This window comes from Passer domesticus, chromosome 4 (genome assembly GCF_036417665.1).
Source record: "Passer domesticus isolate bPasDom1 chromosome 4, bPasDom1.hap1, whole genome shotgun sequence".
Classification (NCBI taxonomy): domain Eukaryota; kingdom Metazoa; phylum Chordata; class Aves; order Passeriformes; family Passeridae; genus Passer; species Passer domesticus.
In genome coordinates, this window is record NC_087477.1 from 33,011,339 (window position 1) to 33,034,118 (window position 22,780).

The following is a 22,780-nucleotide window of genomic DNA, read 5'->3' on the forward strand; positions in this document are numbered from 1 at the left end:
TATCAAGGCAGCTTCATAAAGGATGAACACTGCTCTGTGGTTTAGCATGCAGTGTGTGAATCACACTAGGTACCGGGTCCTAGATGTTAAGTCTTGACCTGCAACATGAATTTTGCAGTTGCACAAGACATCCAGGACTCCTCTGTGCCTTTTTTCTGTTGTTGTTTGGGGTTTTTTTGGTGGTTTTTTTGGGTTTTTTTTTTTTTTTTTGGGGGGGGGGGTTGTTTTGGGGTTTTTTTTTGTTTGTTTTTTGGGTTTTTTTCCCTGCTTCTGAACACAGTACTCATGACACATTTTTTTTCCTTAAGTTTTAGCACACTGGGAATTCAGTATGAATTTGAATGCTGATGAATAGCAGAAGCAAGAGAGTCCAATGAGCAACAGCTGCTGTACCCCAGGAGAAAGCAGGCTCTGCTGGTTGTTACTGAAGCAATAATACACTTGTTGCACAGAAGACTTCCCATGTTCATTATCCAGAGAGCAGCAAGATCCTGGCAAGTCCATGTTTTGTTCCATTGGGAATCACTGAGAGATGATAAGTTGTATCCCCTGAATGCTTCACAGGACACCTCTCTGGCTATGAAAATGAGAAGAGCCTTGGTTCTGTGCTCTGGGTTAGCGTTGCACAGGGCCCTAAGCATCACTGCTCCAAAGCAGCAGAGGTGTGTAACAATGTTTGCTTACAATAAAGCACATCTTTCAGGACAGCAGAAGCAGAGGGGATGAAAGCAGGTGTGATTGCTGGATGTGCCAGTGTGGTCAGCCTGCTCCACGCCCCGCCCAGACCACACAGGGATGTACAACAATGCCTGACAACAGGAAACAACAGAAGTGCAGCCAGAGCAGGGGTAATGGCTCCCCCCGTGAAGGAGTTAAGCAGCCTCAGGAAGAATGCTGTGGGGTGATGCAGTTCTGGCAGGTCAGCATGACTAAGCCAGTCTGTAGCAATAGCTGTCAAAACACACTGCCACTCACTGCTCAGGTTGGGAAACTGTGAGACTGGGATTGCTTCATCTGGAAACCCACAGATAGTTTTGCTGCTGTGTTTACATACAGGAGAAGTCGTCTATAAATCCCAGTTTTGAATGATGTTTCACTTTGTGGGTCACTACAAGAAAAATTAAAGCTAGTTTGTTATTAAGGGCTTTTTTTTTTTTTTTAAGAAACCCTTGATTACAACTAAAGGAGGGAAGCACCTTTCTGAACAGTTAAGGAACACGGATTAGGTGTCAAAGTCAGCTGACTGGCAGAGTGGTAGTCAGTTCTCATGTTCTGCTTCTCAGAAATCTGGTCATTTCTGAATTCAAGGGAACTGCTATTCATTCCCTGAAAGCATGAGTAATGTCTACCAAGATCATCGTCCTCAGTGCTGAGCTACTTTCCCGAAGACCTGGTCATTCTCTTCTGAAAGAGAAACTGAGTTTGCAATTGAAGATATACAAAGACAGCTTTGTTTTGTGTGCCTACAATTGCATGACTCTTAATAAAATTACAAAATTAATAAATAAGAGCAGACTTTATTTAGTTATCTCATAATATCTAAAAGGATTTATGCTTTGACTTATAATGAGACCTGGGGTTTGTTTGTTAGGAGGCAGCAAATCTATTGCTATCATTACTGAACAATGGACTCTTTAAAGGGTAACAGATGGTAAATGGTAGATGTTTCTTCCTTTCTTGTGTATTCAAAATGCTATTTAATTTTTTCTTAGCAAGAACAGGGAAAAATTGGGATTTAATGTAAACATAGATTTTTTTTCTCCAGCTGATAGAGTGCATGTATATAATTATACACTGATTTTGTTGAAAATTTAGTTAATACGCTATAAATGAGTGCAATTCTAAGAGGTTTGAAGAAAGTGCACATGTGCTGTGCATAGAATTTTAAAAATATGTCTCTTCTTGGGTGCAGGGCAGGTTATTCTTGATCACCAGAAAGTACAGCAAATATTCAGGCTGTTTTACAGCAGAAGAAAATAACAAAGACTAGTCAGGCGGGAAGAAAATATTTATAGAACATCTCCTCTGTATCTGAGGAGAAGGTGTAATAGCTTACAAACTGTGTTTTCAGTCTGGAAAAAATTAGGAAAAAATAATCTTTGCCTTTGAAATGTTATTGTCTAAAATTCATGTAATGACCAGAATTTTTTGGAACCTGCTCTAAAGTATCTTTTTGCTTTTTAATTTAGAACAACAGTTCTCCCAGAAGAATTTTTTTTGGTATGTCTGAGTTTGGCTGTTATAAGGAAGAATGCATTTTCTGTGAAACTTGGAGTCTTCCTGATCCAGCTGGAGAAGAGGGGGATAGATTTTTGTTACACAGCTCATCCTAAGGGAGGATGTGAGGAGCCTTCACACTGGATGGACACAGTTTGATTGCTGGAAGTAAGGATGGGGTTTGGCAAATGACCTCGATGTGGTCTCTAGAAACTTTGCCAGTTGCAGAAACCACACCCAGGCCATATTCTCAGGGGCTTCAAACAAAACAGAAACCTCTCTGCACATGGATTTAAGCAGTCTTACCCTTAGACTCAGGAATATGGGCTTCTGTGGATTGCTTTGACCTCCTGTGGTGCTTTAGGACAATTCTGCTCATTGACCTGTTGGAGGAGATGCCCAAATGCCCCATGTGCATAAGCATGGTACTAAACCTGCTGAAGTTTTCTCAGTTTTGGTGAAAGGCATGTTTTGTGTGACTGCAGATGAGCAGAGCAGGTAGGGTGGCTCCTGCCAGGCTCCTACTTTAGATGAGCAAGTGAAAAGCTGCTGTGTGAGACATGTTTGGGTAGAATCAAGGTCATGGGGGAAAGGCATGAAGCACCATCCATTGGGGAGCAATTACAGCTGCGCAGTAAAGCCAAGGTGGTGCAGCCTGGAAGGATGTGAGTGTCACTTTGCTGGCTTTTCTCTCACCCTTGTTGTTTGGGGGGCTGCTTGGTACTCATGTCAGTTTAAACCCTTGTGTACCCATACAGATGAGCTTTCCGTGTTTTTCAAAACAATGTTGTCTTACAATGTTTCCAACTCCCAGTTGAGCAAATACATTTTGAGAAGGAAAAGCAGGAAAATCTATTGCTGTCACCATGCAAACAGTGTCATTTCTCAGGCATGCACAAAAGTTGACCTTTCCCATTTAGTTCCTGCTTGCTTTGCCGCTCATCTAAAGTACAAAGCATGGTGGAGAAAGACTGAAAGAGGAAAAGGGTTTTTAAAGAGCCTCATTTCGGAATAACTAAACTTGTACTCTTCTTTAAATTGAACTTTTATCAGCAGGTTCTTCCCTTTCATATTATGTTGGTTACTTATTGGCTTTCTGCGTTGCATGCTGGAATGAGATCTGCACAGGCTACACTTGCCATGAAGAAAACCTTGACAGAGGTCAAGTCCCCAGACTGATCTGCAGTCTCTCTTGTCATTTTAGGAAGATCTCACTAAAGTATCTGTACAGTGTTTAGGAATTGGATTAATTCCTTTTCATACTACTTTAATTTTGGTTGGCTTTTGTGATGAGGACTGTGGTGTTTATACAGGTCTCTGCTGGATGCTGAGTAGGGGAGATGCTGTGTGTTAAAAGCAAGACCATCCCTTTAATTAATTTCCACTCCATCAAGCCCCTAGGGGCTGTGATGACTGCTGGCATCCTGCCATGCCTGTAAGCTCTCACTGGTGTTCAGGCCTTCCCTTTGAACACAAGCTCCTCACTCTTCCTCCTGGACATGACCCAGTGGAGAGTGCTGCTGTGGGACTGCTCCTCTGTTAGGGACAGGGAGGGGGAACACAACAGAGCTGAGCACAGTTTTGTCCAATCCTGGCACCTAGGGTGGTCAGCTGCTGGTCAGCTGCTGCACTTCACTGCTCTTCCTCCCCATGCAGATACAGTTCTTAACTCTCTCCTTCCCTTTTCTTCCCCTTTCACTGATCTTAATTTCTCCATTATTCTTCTCCTCACTTCTGTTCTGTCCTTCCAACATGTTCCCCCATTTTTCCCGAACTGATCTGCTCATGACTCATCCTGCCCACATTGTAATTGTCTGTGGCTCTGATGCAATGCAGCCTGTATTTAAGTGCTTGATTATTGCTCAAAAGCTGAATAATTAATCATTTGGTAATCAAGCTTAGATTGGCTCCATAATAAGGTAGCTGGAAGCTGGATTAGTCAAATGTGGGGGCTAATAAATGTCACAGACCTGTTTCTTACTGCAGTATCTGTGCCAAAATAAGTTCTCCTTTGCCTTGAAAATTGACCATAACTGCTTTTCCTGTCCCTTCATATTTAAACTGGATCATGAGAAACAATGTATTTCCATGTATTTCTTATTAGCAGATGCAATATGTATTTTTTTTTACGGTGACAGAGGAGCAAGGCACTTGGGAAATGGTAGGCTCAGAGCTGGAGGAACCTAGAATATGAATCTTCTAGAAAGGGATGATGAGGACGATGCTGATGCTGTGATTTGATCTCAGCCCAGGTTTGGTTTTATTACAACTCATACTCTCTTTAGAAGTTCTTGCCAAGCCCTACTTTTCACCCAGAGACAGCTATGTACACATTTTAGTGGAGCTACACAGCAGAAAGTCGCTCAGGAAGCAAAGCAACTGCTCCCCTGAGGAGTTTTTGTCTGGTGTCAGGTGCTTCTCAAGATTTATCTGTTATCTTGGGAGTATTTTCAGGGCCATTAGTCCGTCAGGTTTCCTAAGGACCTTTCAAGCACCATTCTACACATCCTAAACTGTTGATGGGATGTTTATGGCCATCAGTGCAGGAGAAGCATCCTTTGCTAAGATGATAATGTCTGTTATTGCCATTGCTTCAAACTGCTTTAAGGAGCCACAGATCAAAATCTGTTGCTGCCTGCCAGCCTAATATTCAACGTGGTGGTAACTTAGTTCACCATGACACTGGATTTTCTGCTGGATCATGGCTTATGTCAGTGCAAAGAGGCTTTCTGTGAGTCCACTGTGTGGGAGCACAGATCTGGTATGAGCCTGTTGCAGATCTTGAATTGATTGCCCTTTAAACGGGGGCATGGTCAAATCAGAGTGTGTTCAAAAAATGTAGAGAATGAGTTTGTTTACTTGTTAAAATAATTGATTTACATATGGTGAAGCGCTAGGGAAAGCTGCTGCTTGATATTTGATGTTTAAAATTCTGTGCTAAAGCAGGACAATGCTAATACTTGTACGCTGGCCTCTTTAAATGTGTTTATATTCCAACTGCACTCCTTGCCCAAAATTATCAGCTGTAAAATTTGCCAAAGATGATCTGATTAGTGTCAGAAGGGGAAAAAAAACCCCAAATGATGAGTTATAGAAATGTTAATTTCAGAGCGTATAAGCCAAATAACAGAAGTTCTTATGTTAGGATAGGGCATCCTTTCAAACACAACAAAAGCACCATTAGGTGTAAAAATCAAGAGGGACAGTATTTCCAGGAGGGACTTATTTATTTGCCTGAAGGTACGTGAGGATTGCAGCTTATTGGTGGCAGCAATATGAAAAATGCAAAAAAAAAAAAAAAAAAAAAAACAGACCCCACCACACTCTTCAGGTCAGGTCAAAAATTAAACTTGCTGCAGCTGCCAGTCTGTTTTCTCAATGGGCTTTCTTCACATTGTTCTTTATGCACAGATTTTCTGTTTTCCCATCAGTTTTACAGAACTAAGTCTTCTCCTCAGAATAATGTCAGTATTTCCTGGTTTATAGGGTATGATGATTTGGATAGCTTGGTGTTTCTTGCAAAACCTTACTTCAATTTTGAAAAAACTGCTGAAGCAAAGCTATCTTCTCAGAACTCATTCCAATTCCTGACTCCTTGTGCTCTTGGACAAACTTGAATTCTTCATTTTGTTCCTTATTAGCTCAAGAAATATCAAGTGTTCTCTTGTCCAAAATACAAAGCTTAATCAGTCAGTTAAAGGGTGCAGAGGCATTCACATTCTAGAACAAGATGTTCTAACAGCAGATCTACCATGCAAGGTAAAAGCATTGCATCACTCTGAATATTGTTGATGATCCCTATGTCTGAGCAGCGCAAGAAACAATGCAGGAAAGTTCTTCCTATGCTTTTCTTCAGGGCTCACTCCACAAACCTCCCAGTGGAGCTTTATGTGTACAGGATGTGTGTACAGTAAATGTGCAGCTGCAGCACCATTACCACAAGAACACTGGGAGTAGAGATTAAGAAATGCTGGATAAGTCATTAACCTTTGGGCACTTTTGTTTTTTCTTTCTGTGCTCTGAAAAGTTTGCTGGCAGGCTTACCAAGGGTTAGTGTTTTTCATTTTCATAATGGCTTTTCACAGCAGCCTTTATAACTGAGCCCTAGATGAAATTCCATGGCAGAGAAGAAGTTTAGTAAAATTTGGGAGCTGCTGCTCTAAGATTTGTGAAGTCATCAGTGCAGAATTCATACTGGTCTAAGAGTTGTTTGAATTTCAGGCATCTGTAGACACCCAGTCAGTCTGTCAGTGGATGGGAACAGGAATGTATCTGCTAATTGACCAGGAAAACATTCACTTACATGGAAATAGGTGGGTGCATATCTGAAAGTGCTGTTTACATCTTATGCCAGCAGGCTAAACCTTTGCTCTTCAAATCTCCCTGAACCCTAGCTCTAGCACCAAAGCAATGGTGCCAATCTGCCACCACTGACATGCACATTGCAGAAAACAAGCAATTAAGAGATTTGCTAATCAAAACAAGAGTAAAAGTTTTTTTGCATGCATAAAAATGTAATGCTGCTTAAAGAAATTGTTTGGAGATCACCTGATGACTATCTCCTCCTCCTTTGTGAGGCATTTCTCATGGTTACTCACAGTATTTCCAGACAAAATATTCTCCCACAGGCAAATCACTCAGAAAAACATTGAATCAAAGGTAGCAACAAGGCTTTGGAATGAACAGCCTTAAGTGTTCAACAAGACCAACAGCCAGCACCCCAATCTGCCCTAGGGCACCTAAAGCTTGACTTTGCAGGCTGTGACTCAACACAAGAAATGGCTGTCTCCTGGAGGAGGAGTAGGTTTGTACAGGTTTTGTGTGCCTTCACACTGTAAGTGTTGTATACAGCATCTGTGCTATGGAAAACAAGCCTTGCATTCTCTGCCATGCTGAGTTTTCAAAATGTGCCTCAGCTCCCTCCTCAGAGACACACTTTGATGAGGAAAAAGCACTGGGTAACAGGGTTCTTGCCCAAAAAATTAAACTACTGCTGTGTTCAAAAGTAAATGTGAAATGAGATCCATCCAACCCATTGCATATACACAGGCATGGTTCACTCTGCTGAGAATTTTTCTGCACAACTCTCATTTGTATCGGCATTCAGATCCTTCATACAAAGTCTTTTTTCCTCCTCCTATTTTTCCTGAACTGAGTCTACCTTAGAAAGAAGAGAAATAAAGTAGCAGATTCCAGTCAGTCTCACACTGGTGAAAACCAAAGGGTGGTAAACGTTTGGCAATGGTAAAGGGAATTACAGCTGCATTTGATGTAACAGCAGTTAAAGTAATGCAATTTAGTATGCAGTTTATTTTGTAGCCTTCAAAAATCAGTAAAATTGTTCAAATTAATTGAACTAATTACATAATTACACATTGAGGTGAGATTAAGAAATACCAGACAAATTGCTGTGTACACTTGCATAATATCATGTTTGCCTTTACCCGCTTGCCTATGGAAGATCTGGAACTAGTTTTGAGTGCAGTCTGTAAATACAGATGTCCTTCTTTCTAAAAGCTTCAAATATGATGAAGCAAGGTAAAAACATACTTAGGGAAGAAGAATACTTAGGTGCTGCAGCTGCACATTTACTGTACACACGTCCTATACACATAAAGCTCCACTGGGAGATTTGTGGAGTGAGCACTGAAGAAAAGCATAGGAAGAACTTTCCTGTGCTTCTCAGCAGATTGTTTCTTGCACTGCTCAGACATTGGGATCATCAACAATATTCAAAGAGTGATGCAATGCTTTTACCTTGCATGGTAGTTCTGCTGTTAGAACATCTTGATCTAGAATGCCTCTGCACCCTTTAAGTGAGTAATTATCCTTTGTCATTTTAATTTGTCTTACTTCATCAATATAAAAAACACCACATAAAAATATACTTTCCTTATACTCTCAATTTTGTTTCAGGACAAAAGTGAGTGTGCATACATGTGAATATGTGTGTAACTAAGTATGAAAAGCTTTTGCAGAGCTTACATTAGGTCATCTGAATTCTTAATCTCACCTTTATTTCTACCCAGCTTCCTGAGAACTGCAGTGAAAGAAATAAGCTATACCACGTGGTCAACTGACTTAAGCTCTTATAACAAAAAGGTTTCCAAAGTCAGTGATCCCTAGCTGAAAGTGTCCCTGTTCCACTGCTTTTTACTCTTCTCTTTGGATTTTTGCCAGTGTTTTCTATATTTGACCACCACTGAAGGCTTCAATTGCCACTTGGCTTACAGCTGTGTTTGAGAGTTTATCATTCTAGTCACTGCAAACAGGAAAGGCCAGACCTACAAAATTTGCACCCTGGAAAAATTTGGTAGGTTGTAGGCTGAGCTTATTAAATTATGTGGAAGCTTTATCAAGAAACATTGCTTCATTAATAGAAGTCGGTTGTGTCTTTTCCCCAAATGAAAGCCATTATTCTTCATTCTGGATGGGAAAAGTCATAGCACATGTAGCCAACACAAGCCTAACACACGAAATGCAGACATTGTTTTCCTACCCAGAGTGTTCAAACTCAAGATCTGTTTCACTTGAACTAAGGCTAATTTAATGAACAGAAACAACAAATACCTTTATAAGCTGAGAAGAGGTTATTTAAACGAAAAGAAATTAAATGAAGGGGGTACAATAGCCTGAAGGGTACTTTTAGGAAGGGTTGGTAGGGCTTATTCTTAGGAACAATTATTTTCTAGTACCTCTTTTGATCCTTTTGGTTTTTTTCTTTGCTATATCAATTGACTTTGTTTTCACATTTCCTCTCTGAAGACCTTTCAGGTTGCAAAGGAGTGTCTTTCCTGACCCTTCTCTCCAATTTGGCTTTCTAAATCAGGGTGATGGCTGAGGTGGTCTTTGAGATCAAATTATCCAGAGAAGCTGAAATCAGGATTCATTTGGTTATCTTTAGGTGCACAAAAGCTGTACTGAACTGATAAGGAGTAAAAGCCCAGCTGGATGACAGCACAGCAGGTAAGGCACTTCAAATTGTCTGAATGTTTGGACCCGGCCTCCTGTGAGAGCATCAGCAATGACATTTTGGCTGTCTCACCTTAAAACTCACACAGGCTTAACTAAAGCCAGAAGTTAAGTGTACTTCTGCTCATAAAACATACAGGTACCTCTTCAATTGCTTTTCTTTTTGCCAGCATTTCTAGTGGAGCTTTGGCTATAAGAACCCGTGCTACTCACTTGGCTTGATTTTGGGCCAGTCTGCTGCTTCTATCCTGTGGTCTTCGTACTTCTTGCCCGAATAGGCAAAGAGGTAGCGGCTGATCTCTGCCCGTCCCCGCAGGTTGAAGTAGGTGAGCTTGTACTGTGGCATGCTGGACCCTGCTGAGAGGGGAAACACAGCTGCTTCAGACAGGGTTAACTCAACTCCTTTTTTACAAAACCACTCTGTCTGCTTGGTTTTGACAGACATGCTTGTACAACGCAGAGGAAATACTACACCAAGCCCTGGTTCATTGCACTTTGCAATTGTTGCATTGCTCACACCTTTTTGTTCCGCATTTGGCAGCCACAGCACACGCAGACGTGGGCAAAGACAGCAGAACCTGCAGTTCCTCCTTGAGTGACTCCTGAAAGCTGACTTAATTTTTTTTTTCCAGATGTCATAGGAACTTTCAGCTTTCATTTATTTTTCTTGTGACTCCAAACTCAGGCCATCTCTAAAGTGATTTTCGGTTTGGGTTTTTTGTTGGTTTGTTGTTTTGTTTTTTTTTTTCCAGATATATTCTTCTATACCAGAAGACAGTTGTTATCTCGAGCAGCAATTTTGTTCAGACCTGCCCTGCTCAGCCCCTACTGCTTATGCAGGCCTTCATCCAAGACCAAATCACGAGAATCACCAAACTCTTGTGATTCTTTGCATCAATTATTACCCAAGTTGTTGTATAAGCAATCACCCAAAGTTATTTTAGAAGAAAAAATTGTTATGGAAACCAGGCTACATGTTGTTTTGAGAAAATCATCACTGAATTTTCAGTTTTTGTACAGAAGCCAAAAGAAAACTTGAAAGGACTTTTTAAAGTTTTCATGTGATTTATTTTTTTCCCTTTAGTTCTAGTTAGGAGTCACAGGTTCTGTTTGTTTCCCAGGGTAAAAGGCAACAAAAGATAGTATTTGAGGGAGGATTGCGTAGCAAGGATGGTACAGAAAGGTGAACAGATAAGGTTGCTTTAAACCAAAGGTAAGAATTTACACATAGCACTTTAATAAGAGAGCTCAGCTGGGATTTGAATGTGCTGGGGAAAGGATAGTAAAACAGCCATCTGCCTCCTCACCCAAAGCAAAACCCTTTCTCATTTTTGCCTTGAAGTAGACATTGCATTTACCATTCTTTTATATTCATCACATTCAGAGGGTTTGTATGAAAGCCCAGAACACAGATCATCTGCACCAGGACAGAAAGGGAAGTATTTTTTTTTTCTTTTTTTCATGAGTAAATGCTACCATATAATCTCACAATAGAACAACCCCCTTTTAGTCATCTTTCCTTGAAAACGTGCTTGAGGAAATACATCATCACCTTTTGCTTTAGACAGAGAAGTTCTTAGTTCAGACACAGAAAGCTTACACTTAACTCACACTGAAAAAGCAAACTGCTTTTGCCACTTGTTCCTCTAAAGTCAAAACATGTACCTTCTGTCTTCAGCATAGCTGAAGCAAAAAGAAAACCCAAACAACAACAAAAAAAAGCAAATTAGTACATTAGAGACTGCTTAATTCATTGTAAAAGTTATCTGCAGCCCTACAGCACACAGCAGGCTCAGAAGTGAATTATTAGTGAATGGAGATTCACATTATTAGTGAATGGAGACTTAAGTCAAATGGCCCAGCAGAGAAGCAGGAACAGAGCTGGAAAATTACCAATGTAGATATCTACAATTGCTTCCAAACAGAGATTCCATTCCAATTAAGTCAAGTGTGTTCCTTTGCACAGTATAAAAGAGAGAGTCTCCAGGTGAAATGAGTTGCATCAGGAGGTGATTAGTTTTTTTACATGTGTTAATTAAGGGAAAAGGTGTTTGCTGCTTGGCAAAGGCAGCTCACAGATTACAGGTGCAACCACTTCTTTCTCTAAGGACAGAAATTTTGACAAACCCAGCTTTTTCATGCAAGTTTTAGGTAAGTGGCAGAGGTTTGCTACTCCATTTTCAAATTTTGTACCCAGATTTATTACTTGGTATGCTCTATGGCATATATGATTAAATAACATACTATTATATACTATAAATTTTAGTTATGTGTCTAGAAAGTTAATGTAAGAAGAGAGAATGAGATCATAACAGGATTTTCTTCTGTTTTCTCCCTGTTTCTGATTTGGTGCTGTCATTCGAGACCTAGGAATGGCATTTTTAAAAGAGCATGTGTTATCTGAGATTCATGACAGTGATTCAGGAACCAAAACGAAAAAAATTCTCAAACCTTGAACCTTAATTTTTAGAGACAAGCAAATGCTACTGATTTAGTCTGATTTAGTGTCTGTTTCCCTCCTTTAGGAGTGTCCCTAGAGTTTTTTCCATAAACACCTGTAGCAGTCCCGGTGCCCTGGCCTTGGTACACCACTCACACATGGCTCCTGTTTCCTGGCAGCCTCTAGCCCATTCAACCCTCTGTTAGCAAATAGCTGCTGGCAGCTAGAAGGCATTTAAAAGCATAAGAACAGTAGATTTTTAAGGTGCAGTCATGAGGGAGTAGACAGCTACATAGAGAGAGGGCTGGAGATGGCTGAGGCCTGAACGTTCCAGTAGGTGAGTGTGTTGGAAGAGCCTAATTCTTACCCTGGGAGCTCTCTGTACACAAAGGCATGTCCAGTCAGGAGTAGTGAAGTGATGTAAAGAACTGGGAATTTTGGCTGATGATTAGCAAGTGTCTCTGCCTGTTGTGATAGACAGTGGAATAGTTTGGTCTGTCAAGGAAGCAGCGGAAGCTATTGTTTGAGTTGTCTAAAGCAAAGCTAAACAAATTTCTAATGAACACACCATAAGGAGTAATCAACTATTTGTAGTGGCGATGCACTTTTAAGCTTATGATTTTTTTTCCATCCATGAGCAAAAATAAAAACAAAACCAAAACCAACTCCACAAGGAGTTTACCAAAAATACGTGACATCTTAAAAGCCTTTATAGGTTTACTGTAAACATGTTTTCGTAAATATTTGTAGGTTTTATTTTTTATTTATATTTACTGTGAAATGTCAGGAGTAGTGCTTCCTAAACAATTACAGATAAGTTTCTAAATGAAAGAAATGGTTGTGTTCAAAAGAGCTTTTTGCCAAACATACAAGTTAAGCTCTTAGGGTTTTTTTTTTCTTGTCCACTTCTCCCTCATTTCCCCAGTGTGTTTTATAAAGAAGGGGATCATGAGGAACAAATTAAAACCATTTAAACCATCCAGAATTACTGAATTATTGAAAAATGTCATTTCTAGGGGAACAAAGATCTATTTGGTGTATTTGCGCTGATTTTTGGGATGAAGATCTTGGGGATGTTTTGGAGGTGGAAAGCAGGAAAATCTTTATCCAAAATAGTTTCTCTTTTTTTAGGTTAGTTATGGCTTAAAAACACTGAAAGATGGTGCTGGTGAGTGGACCTCAGCGCCCAGACTTGCTATTAATTCTGTTCAGGTGAGTTGATTGCAAAGCCAGGTGTGTATAAAAGCAGGAAGGGGTAATTTACCTTCCACCAATAAATCTGCCACCTCACCAGTATTTTTCCAATTTCTGTTATGATGAATACATGGCTGGGACAGCCCTGTACACCTGTCCTGCCCTACACTGCCAGCACTTCTGAGAGGGAAGCTGATGTCTTTACAAACAATTTGATGAATATGTGGGTGTTCAAGTCTTTGAAATAGATCTTAATGTCTCTACTGACTCTGGGCTACAGGTTAGTTGCTGAGCCCAGGCAGCCTGGTCACTGAAACAGCAGTCTGCACAAGCCTCAGTTTGTGAACTCTGGGGTAAAATAGTAGGTTCAAGGGAGGATATGTGGAGGGCAGTTTGGGAAGGTTGCACCTTCCTAATGCCTCAGCCAGTGGGGAAAGAAAGAGGGCAACATGCAGCCAGGAGTTTGGGATCAAAGGAGGCTGCACCCTCTGAAACTTCAAGAGAAAACCCTGCAGGCGTGTGCCCCAGTGGAATCTCTCCCTTTATTTGAATAAAGTCCTGCAACTCTATTCAAATAAAATTTATTTATTCCTGTGTCTCCTTTTTGGACACAAACCTCTAGTATTTGTGGATTTTCCTGACACTTCAGTCCCAGTTTCATTGCATACAGCTTTCAAAGCCATGAACTCAACAGCTTTAAATTTACTATTAAATTAGCTTTAATACTTTAAAGTTGTTGACCCGCTTATCTGATTTTCCAGCTTTCCCCTGTGACTTTCTGAAAGCCAGCTTAACTGGCTTTAACATACCTTTAAACAAAAGATTAATGGATCTCATGATTAAATTCAATCTTCGAGCCAGCCAGTGACAAAATCAAACAGGAAATCTGAGGGAATGTCAAATATGTGTAAAGTTGGCATATGCCATTATACATGGGTCAAAAATCATGGTGGAGTTACAAGTGTCTAAAAATTTTATGACAGATTTCAAATTATTTAAAACTGTTTGTGGCTTTATGGAGATACTCTATCTCCTTATGAACTTGGGATGCTTTCATTGCAGTTGAAGCAGGACTGAGCAATCGATTTGAAAACTTCAAGCAAGATTAGAGTTTAAAAACCAAGTCCAGCAAGGAACCAGCATTTTCTGGGGACTGAAATACTGAGTTTCAGATACCAGCAGTACAGAGGAGCAAAAGCACTGGCAGACTGGACACTGCTCAGGCTGATTTTCATGCATGTACCTGGAGCACGCAGCCTCTGCTAGCCAGCGTTTGGTCCTGCGTGCCCAGCCTCAGCAAAATTCAGCACCAAAACTCTGCCGGGCTCTCTAGTGGAACATCTCTCTTTTCGGAAAATCCTGCTCTCGAGGTAATACCAAGAAAATATTCTTCAGAATATTTTGGTAAAAGGCACCAAAACCTGGATGCATGTGAGGAACCAATTAACTTTTGTTTATGCCTCAACAGAGACCGCCGCCATTTTAGAGTCTTTAAGCAGACAATGCCCTCAGAAAATGGCGAGAAGCTCTGATGGGATTCGCCTGGCAGCATGCCTCAATATTGTCCAGGTTTCATGCCACAAATCCATTTTTTGACACAAGGTGGAAAACTACTACAGAGCTTTAATGCATGCTATGTACAGGAGGCAACTGGGACATGTGAGGGGGGAAGAGGCCGCCGCCATTTTAGGATTTCTACTTGCACAAGGCCTTTAGAAAATGGCGGGAAGCTCTGGAGGCGGGGAGACTTCACCTGGCAGTCAGGGGAGAGAAAGCTCCCACCACTGGGCTGCAGGTGGTGATCCTGCTGCCCGGGAACAATTCTCCCTGACTACCCAGTGCTCGATGGGACTACGGGAGGAGCCTTACCACATAAAGGTAGTTAACTGTGCCATGACCAGGGCCCGCTGTCTCAATTTCTAGGCGAGCAGGAGGCTTGTCTGGAGGTTTGGCTCATTCTGCCTCACTGTTCTGCTTGCCCTGCCTCAGCCATATGGTCTACCCTGCCTCTCCGTTCCTTTTTCTCTCCTCCTTTGGTAGGAATACATCTTTATTTCTCGATGAGCACTTCTCAGACATAATATTTCCCGTGCTTGTGCTTTATTTACACCGAGAAATCTGTCCAAAGAATCTCTCCGTGACTCCTTTGCAGTGGAACGCGACAATGGCAGGTACTTAGTGTGTGAATTCAGAGAAAATATTTTGAAATAAGGCAGCACATAATTACGTTTTCCTGTATAGGGCTGTTAGTGTTTGAGATGACAGTCAGCAGAGAGCTTTCTCTGAGCTGGGGGTGAAGAGGGGGAAAAACCAGCTAAGCTGAGCTATGTGCTGACGTGTATCCAAAGTCTGACAAAGGGCTTGTGGTGCAAAGTCCTCTTTAACTGTACTTTGTGCTGGAAGAAATTAAGGGTTTTCCAGCCTGCAGGTTGTAAAAGAGCCCAGCTGTTCCCTTCAGGAAGCAAGACCAGTAGGGTTGAGGTCAGGTTCATCTGGGTGTTTTTAAAAGTTGGGACTTGAACTGTGTGCTTGGAAAAGATGATGCACTGCACTGTGTTTATATTCATTCAGCATGAGGGTTCTTCATTAATTTAGGAGTCGCTTATGGAAAGTGCCACAATTAGTGCCTGACACAATGCTGCCCTCACCGTGGGCCTGCTGCAGAAGGGGAAGATGCATGTCTTTGTCTGCCACATGTCACTGTCCTCTTTTGAACTGCAACCAGAGCATGACAATGATTCAGGAGTGATGATTCAGTCAATGGATACCTCTTAATTTTATTGCAAGATTAAGCTTTTATAACAATTCAGACTGCTTTTATTATAAGATTAACTTTTTATAACGATTCAGAGTGCTTGAGTTGCTGGAGCTGATTATATATTCCATTTTGATTACTTTGAAGGATGAAAGTATAACAACAAATCAGCTTTCACTCATGTAAGCCTACAGGTATCTCTCTGCCAAAAAAAATCTTGCTTTATGACATGTGAATTGAAGTTTGTGTCCTCCCTAAGCACTATTCTATCCAAAGGTGAGAAGCTTTGCAGAATTGTTCTTTGGGTTTTTTTTCCTAGTGCTGTTTTCAAAGCATTTGCTGTTTCTTTATGACATTTTTCTGCAAAGTTAGCCTGAAAATCAAGTAAGTTTTGAAGCAGCTGTAAACCAAACCTGATCTGGATGTCCTACATGGGTGGATGGGGCACTGCAATTTCACCCAATTCTTATATTTACTCATGTATTTCTCCCACTACGCAGTCTGAAGTCTTAAAATTAGCATCAGCCGAGTGTTTTCCATTAATGGTAACAGTGGGATTTCAGAGGGAAGACTCTTCCTTGTCTTCCTTACTCCCAGTGACAGGGCCATGAGCACAAGTAGTGCTCATGTCAGCTAGGACACTCAAATTAGAAAAGGTGAAAAGCTAGCTGGGTCCCTGCATATACAGACAAAAGAATCTTTGCACATGCAAGGAGCAATCATCCTTGGGCTGTCATCTCAGGAGTTCTCCAAATATGAAGCATGGATTTTTGGTTCTGTTCCTTAGGGGTTGGGGAGAATTGTGTTACTTACGGAGTAGGAAGAAAAATCTTTAAGCAGGAAAGAGACGTAGTCTGTCTTGTTTTACCTGAGAAACATTAGGAATAATAAGTTCAACTTTCCCCATCTTTTCTTATTGTCCTTGTCATATATGTGAATTCCTCATCCCTGTGACTGGAGAGCTGAGCATTCCAGCAGCTTTTTCCCTCCTCAGTTATAAAATTATGTTTTAGCTGTCCAAGTGAGTCTTTCTGCCCTTATTTGTTTAAATTTTCACATTTCAGAGGAAGGAACCAGAGAGACAAAAATAGTTACTGTATGAGGCAAGTAAAGCAAAGCTTCCACAGCTGTAACTGTATAAACTGCACAACGTAGGAAAGATAAAAATATCCATGTGCAGTATTTCTTCCTTTTTTATTTAACCAAGATAACAGTCAAACTTTTGGGGAAAGGCATAATTGTTTACATTATCCTGTTTGAGCAGTGTTGAAAAGGCAGAAACCATCTGAGAAGCAGTCTTGCCCTGCCTGCAGGTGTGGTGCTGCACTCCTCCTGATTACTGATCAAATTGGTTGCTGCAGGAATGTCTTCAATTTTTTACCTTGAGTGAAAAAATATTAGAGATTTAAGAGATATTCTCAGCCTGAATAGTATTGATTTAATAGTTTGGGTTGGTTTTTGTTTAGTTTTGGTTTTTTGGTGTTTTTTTTGTTTGTTTTGTGTAGTTTTTTTTCCTGCAAAATATGTTTTTATTAGTTTTTTTTTTTAGCAAAGAAAATAAGAATTTTTTTGCCCATCCTTTTGGGGAAAAGTATTAGAGAATATTGGCAGATTGATGGAAGACTGCAAGTCTTCCAATGGAAGATTTCCACAGCAGTCTGTTTTGACGGAAAAAAAAATTAAAAACTGTAAGTAATTCTATTTGCTGTCAGCTCTCAGTCTGACATAGGCTCTCTTTCTGAAAACTGATGGTCTCTTTTCCCACTCTGGTCCAGTTATAGAAAATAAACATATGGAATTGGTATCTTAGACTTCTAAGCCAGATAGCAATCCGGACCTTGGAAAGAAAAGAGAAAAAAATCTGTGCATCCTTTTCTTAATACACAAATCATCTGAAGTAAATGTTTATGAAATTTCATGTAGGGTCAAGTTTTGAAATAACAAATTCCAGTATCCAATGGATACTTCTTAGCATGATTTTGAAGGTTAGACACCTGGATCACTTAGAGCATACTACAGATTTTAAATTCTTTTTTAGAAGGATTTTGCATGTGCATGCACCTGCTGTGCTGCTTATTTGTGACCTGTGGTGGAAATCTGCAACCTAAAATGACAAGAGGTTTTAAGGTATTACTGTAAGAGTATTGAGTAGCACTAATGGTTGTAAGTATTTTAAGTGATCTGATGAGTAAAACTCTACTGTCTGAGCAAAGCCTGACCTATCAATATGTGGGCTTAAAACAAAAAAAAACAAAAAAAAAACAAAACCAAAAAAAAAAAAAAAAAAAAAAAAAAAAAAAAAAAAAAACAAACAAAAAAGGAGCTGTAGGAGACCTTAAACCAGTTATCTCTCCGAGGAAGCTTCAGGCTGGATTTGCTGATGTGGAAAGTCAAAACTCAAAAAAATCCTTCAAGAACACAGGAAAAAAACCCACTTGTTTTTTTTGCTGATTTTTTTTTTAAATAAACACAATGTATCAGAAAAAGAGGAAGATTAAAAAGATATGAAAGGGTTGTTTTTTTTTTAAAGTGGTAGTCCAGCGTGAATGGGCAGTGAATGGGTGTCCACTGTCAAGACTTGTTGAAGGAGAATGCCAGACCCCACTGGGCTTCCCTGAGCTGAGTTTGTGATTGCCCCTCAGGCAACTGCAATCAAACTGATCCTAATTAATTCAGATATCTAAAGTTCACCCTGTTTCAACCGAAGTGAATGAGGGAGCTCTCACATGTCAGCAAGATTAAGGAGGCAGGGAAGTGGTGATGGACAGGCCTTTGCCCAGCCACCTCAGCAGCGTGTCCTCAGTCTGCCTGGCTTGCCACACCCTTCCCTTTAGAGCCTGAGCATCTGTGGTGACTATGCTTTCTGTCTGATCCTCAGACTTTGGATTTATCTACCAAGAAGACACTTGGTCCCAGTTTTACACAGACACCTTTTGAAATGGTTTTGTGCAGCCTCTTTTAGATTAATAAATTGCACACCCAAGACCATTAAATACTGGCAAATAAAATTGCAAGAGATCTCGGGAAAGATACAGACAAAAGAGTGGTTAGGATCCTTTCTCAGGAAAAACTACTTAAGTAGTTAAGTTCCTCTTATTTCCACATCAGATGTTTCAAGAATTCCCAGAAGCATTTTGTGGTAGAACAAAAGCCTAAATAATCTTAATGCTTGCCAACCCCATGTCATTGCTGTAAAATTCATGCCTTGCATCTCTCTCTGCACTCTTCAGATGAATCAGCATGACCTAATAATATTCCTACAAAGCTCAGAGCTCAGCTGGGAGCAGCGTAGCTCTGTATTGTTTAGCTGGCTCTCCAAAGCCAGCTGCTTTTTGCCAGGATGAATCATGTCCGTCTTCTGATCTCTCAAGCCTGTCCAGCACAAAATTTTGTAAAACAACTGACTTGGCCACCTAACAGCTTTCCTTGGATGTGAAAAAGTGGGATTTTTTTTCTATCCCAGCCATGTGTGGCTGTGAGTGCATGTATAAATGCAAGGGGGAGTACAAGCACCAAATCCTTCCCCCTGAATGTCTAAACTACTTTGCTCTTGACCTGTTGCATAGTGTCAGTCTACTGTATAATTTGCTAAAAACACCCCAAAATTTTAAGCATGAAAGTATTAGATTTTAAGCACTGCATATGATCCCTGTAGCAAGTACAGGTTTGACTGGGAAAGGTTTTTATTCACTTTGCAGAGTTCTCCAGTACCACCCACTACATGCCCTGGTCACAAATTCTTGGGGTCCTCCTGCTCTGCCCTGAAGTACCTGGCCCAGACCACTGTGCCCAGGAGGCATCAGTACAGTGGGATGGAGCACAGATCTCGAGTATTTTCAGATATTTTGAATTTTTTTCTTAGCCAGAGTGAAGCTGAGGAGACCCAGAACCGTGGTAAAGCATTCTTCAGGCATTGTCAGTCTCCTTGAGAGGACCAGCAGTGCCAAATGGGGACCTACAGCTCTGAGCAACACCCCGCCAGAAGCCTGGGGACCACCCAAATTCAGCCATAAGAGAGAAACGCGCAGGACTCTTGAGTTACAGTCACAAACTGCTCAGTATGTAAAACCCTAACCTGTGTGTTCCTACACTTCAGTAGAAAGTACTTTGTGAGAGGCAGTTTGGTGCCAGTTTCTCATGGAAACAGCAGCTAGTCTGGCTCTGGGGCAGTCCCAGTCGCTGTGTGCCTGGCACAGAAAAATGGTTCTTTGCCTGAGACATGCAATTACAAATCACACATTCTTTTTTGTCATACATCAACTAAACTAAGCTAGTGAGACAGCTTAAACCTTTGTTTGCATAACCTCTTTGCATCTGCTACAAATACAAAGCATAGTACACTGTGCCTGGTATCATGGAACGACCTTGTTTTCTCTCTTTTTCCATCTCAAGCTTATTCTTTACTAAATCATTCCAGCAATATTTTAGTTACTTGTAAAGAGATTCAGAAGTAGGCATTTCAGCTTTTTCAGTTCATTGTTGTGGCTTGTTTTATGTAAGTTTAAGCAGACTGCCTCGAAATGTACGTGTGGGATTTGGCCAACTTTTTTTCCCCCTTCTTTCTTTTTTCTCATGCTTCTTGGACTAACTGTAAAATGGGTTAAAAAAAAATCACCTGTTTGAGATTTGCAGCATATATGGTAAGACTCCAGCAGGTGTGAATGAGCATAGCTTCCTGTGCCCCCTGCTAGCCCAATGCCAGCCCTGTCAGTGGCTCCTGGGCAGTGTAATTACTTTCTGGTGAGATTTTGGTCAAGGATATTTTGAAAATGAGCATCAGCTTCAACTGCTTCTGCTTTCCAGCTGCTCAATAGAAGGTGGGACAGACAGCAATGAGAAATGTTATGAGCAAACATAACAGCTTAGAGCAGGAGAGCACGCTGGGCAGTGGCAAAAGAGCATGCTGCACTGGGTAACATGCTTGCTCGTGCAGGAACCCAGAACTCTTGTAAGAATTACTTTGTGTATATTTTCAGTTTAAAATCTGGAGAGCTTCCGTCTTATTTCTATACAAATAGATTTGACTGTGTGCCTGGGCATGTGTGGGTCTGCAGAAGGGAGTAATTTACACAACGTGCACATTTTTAGGGAGAGGTAGATTCTGTTTTGGATTAAATGAAACAAAAGGATGAACAAAAGTAAACTTAAAAAAGACCTCTGTCTTTTTTTCTTTACAAACGTTGCAAGTTTTGAGTATAAAAGTACTTGTGTTTACAAACAGTTGTAATGAGTACAGAAGCCCAGGAAAGATACTTTTATAGCTACGGTTTGTTTGCTTGGATAGTCTGAAATGAACAGGGAACAAGAGAAGGCTTTTAACAGAGGAAATGTGTGTGGGAGGATTATGTATATAGGAAAATGATAGCAGTTACAGTGAAAGAAAAAAAGTCCTCAATGGCTACTTGGAGTATCATTGTGAAGTAAAAGACAAATAACAAAAACACTTCTGACTTTGATAAGGCGAAAAATTGAGTGAGTGGAGTCAGATGCAGGAGATTTTTACTCTGTAGAATGACTGTGGGAATTAGGACCAGAGTATGTTAATCCATTGGTTTAGAACACAGGAATTTGAAAAACGAACAGAAAAGTGCACAAAAATGACCTAGAATAATTGGTTGGCACTGCTTAAAATTAATCTAATTTTTCTGACATTAGCCTAGATTTAGCTGGGTTATGTAAGTGAAGACATTTTAGTCAGCCTTTACATCTAATGGAATATTGGTTTTAAGTGGATTTTCACTTACTAAGAACTCGCTGCGGAATTCCCAGAGCCTCCTCCCTCTGATATCTTGGCTGATGAGGCAGCGGTACTTTATTGCCAAGTACCCTGACTCGCAGCCTGATTATCAAAGTAGCTCAGCACCGACTGAGCAAGGCACTGATGAGGAAGAGCGGCTCGGTTCTACAATATGCCAGTGACCTGCCTGTTTGCCGCTGGAAAAGCAGCTCACAATTTGGAGCGAAGTCGTACAGATATCCTAAGTGCAGCAGGCAGAGTTTAAGGATGCCTGGAAGTAGCAGGGAAGGTGCACAGATGGGGTGCTTGAGTTACACTCGCAGCCACCGCAGGGAGCTCCCCTCTGCCGCTAGCACCGCTCAGAGAGTCAGGCTGAATAAACCGAACAAATCTCTACAAATTAAACACTCTCGGACGTGCTCTACACGTAGCATAATTTGACAGACTGACCTCGCACGCAGCCGCGGCAGCGGTAGCCTAGGGAGGGCAGAGTAGCATCAGAAGAAGCAAGGGGAAGGAGAGGAGCTGGGCTGGTAGAGAAGCCGAGACAGAACTCACTCGGGTGCGGCGAGACGCGCTCCCTTCCTCCGTGCCCCGGACTCCCTCGGAGCGCCGACCCCGAACAGGCTGCGGAGCTCGGGCACGGGCTGCTAAATATGCAACCACCCCCTTCCCATGACCGCCTGCAGGACTCTCTCCTCCCCCGTCTCACACACGGTATCTGCCCCGTTCCTGATAACGAGCGAGTTTGCTGACTTGGGGCTCGCGGGTCATACTGGAATTTCTTGGCTTTCGTTCAAAGCAAAGTGATAAAGTGGAATTTGGATCTATATAATAATAATAATAAAAAAGACAGGCATGAGGAGTTGAGTCAGATGGTGACTTCTAAATGTAAAATGTGTGGAACAAGTCAAGTAATGTCTTTGGTAGGTTATTTCTAACTAATGTGAAGCCCACGCTATTTGATCGATTTATAGAGGAATGCCTCAAACAGCTGCAAATGGAGACACTCCAAAACGCACCAACAGTAAAAAAAAGCCAGCTCCTAAGCCTTTTACATAAAGAACCAAGTGTGATTTAAGTTAGTGGTTTTGGTTGGTTTTGGTGGGTGAGTTTTTTGTTATCAGTGAAGAAGGATTTTTGCAAGCTGTGTCTGTGAGTAATGCACATTTGTAGTTAATGCTGTCACGCTACTGCTTCTCGTCTATAGTTGTGGTTTTGATGTTGTGCTTTTCTGTTTGTTTTTCTTTCTCCTTTTCATTGTACTTCAGCCTTAGCAAAGTCCATTCAATGTTGCTCTGCTTTGCTCTGCTCTGAGCAATGGGACCAGAATGCAGCAGAATTGGAGCAAAGTTTTCTGATGCTGTAGTGCGACATGTACCACACAAATCTGCTCTGAGGCTTTCTTCACTTTGTGGCGATAAACAATTCTGTGTATTCCCTGCAGGTGCAGGGAGTGGTGCTA

The 22,780-nt window shown here is 41.1% G+C and overlaps 1 protein-coding gene across 7 annotated transcripts in view; it reads right to left on the bottom strand.

Annotated features, from left to right (window-relative positions):
• The window catches only part of HPGDS (hematopoietic prostaglandin D synthase), a 29,534-nt gene extending 7,539 nt beyond the window's left edge, over window positions 1-21,995 (bottom strand). The window contains exons 1-3 of one of the 7 annotated variants that reach the window (XM_064416976.1): window positions 21,874-21,965; window positions 16,392-16,446; window positions 9,403-9,543 (exon numbers count right to left, since the gene is read on the bottom strand). In XM_064416976.1, coding sequence (XP_064273046.1) covers window positions 9,403-9,535 — 133 coding nt within the window. In that variant the 5' untranslated portion in view covers window positions 9,536-9,543; window positions 16,392-16,446; window positions 21,874-21,965. Of the gene's footprint in view, window positions 1-9,402; window positions 9,547-16,391; window positions 16,447-21,765 lie in introns of all 7 variants that reach the window. The other 6 variants (XM_064416975.1, XM_064416977.1, XM_064416974.1 and 3 more) reach the window with 6 other exon arrangements.
• Window positions 21,996-22,780: the final 785 nt, after the last annotated feature.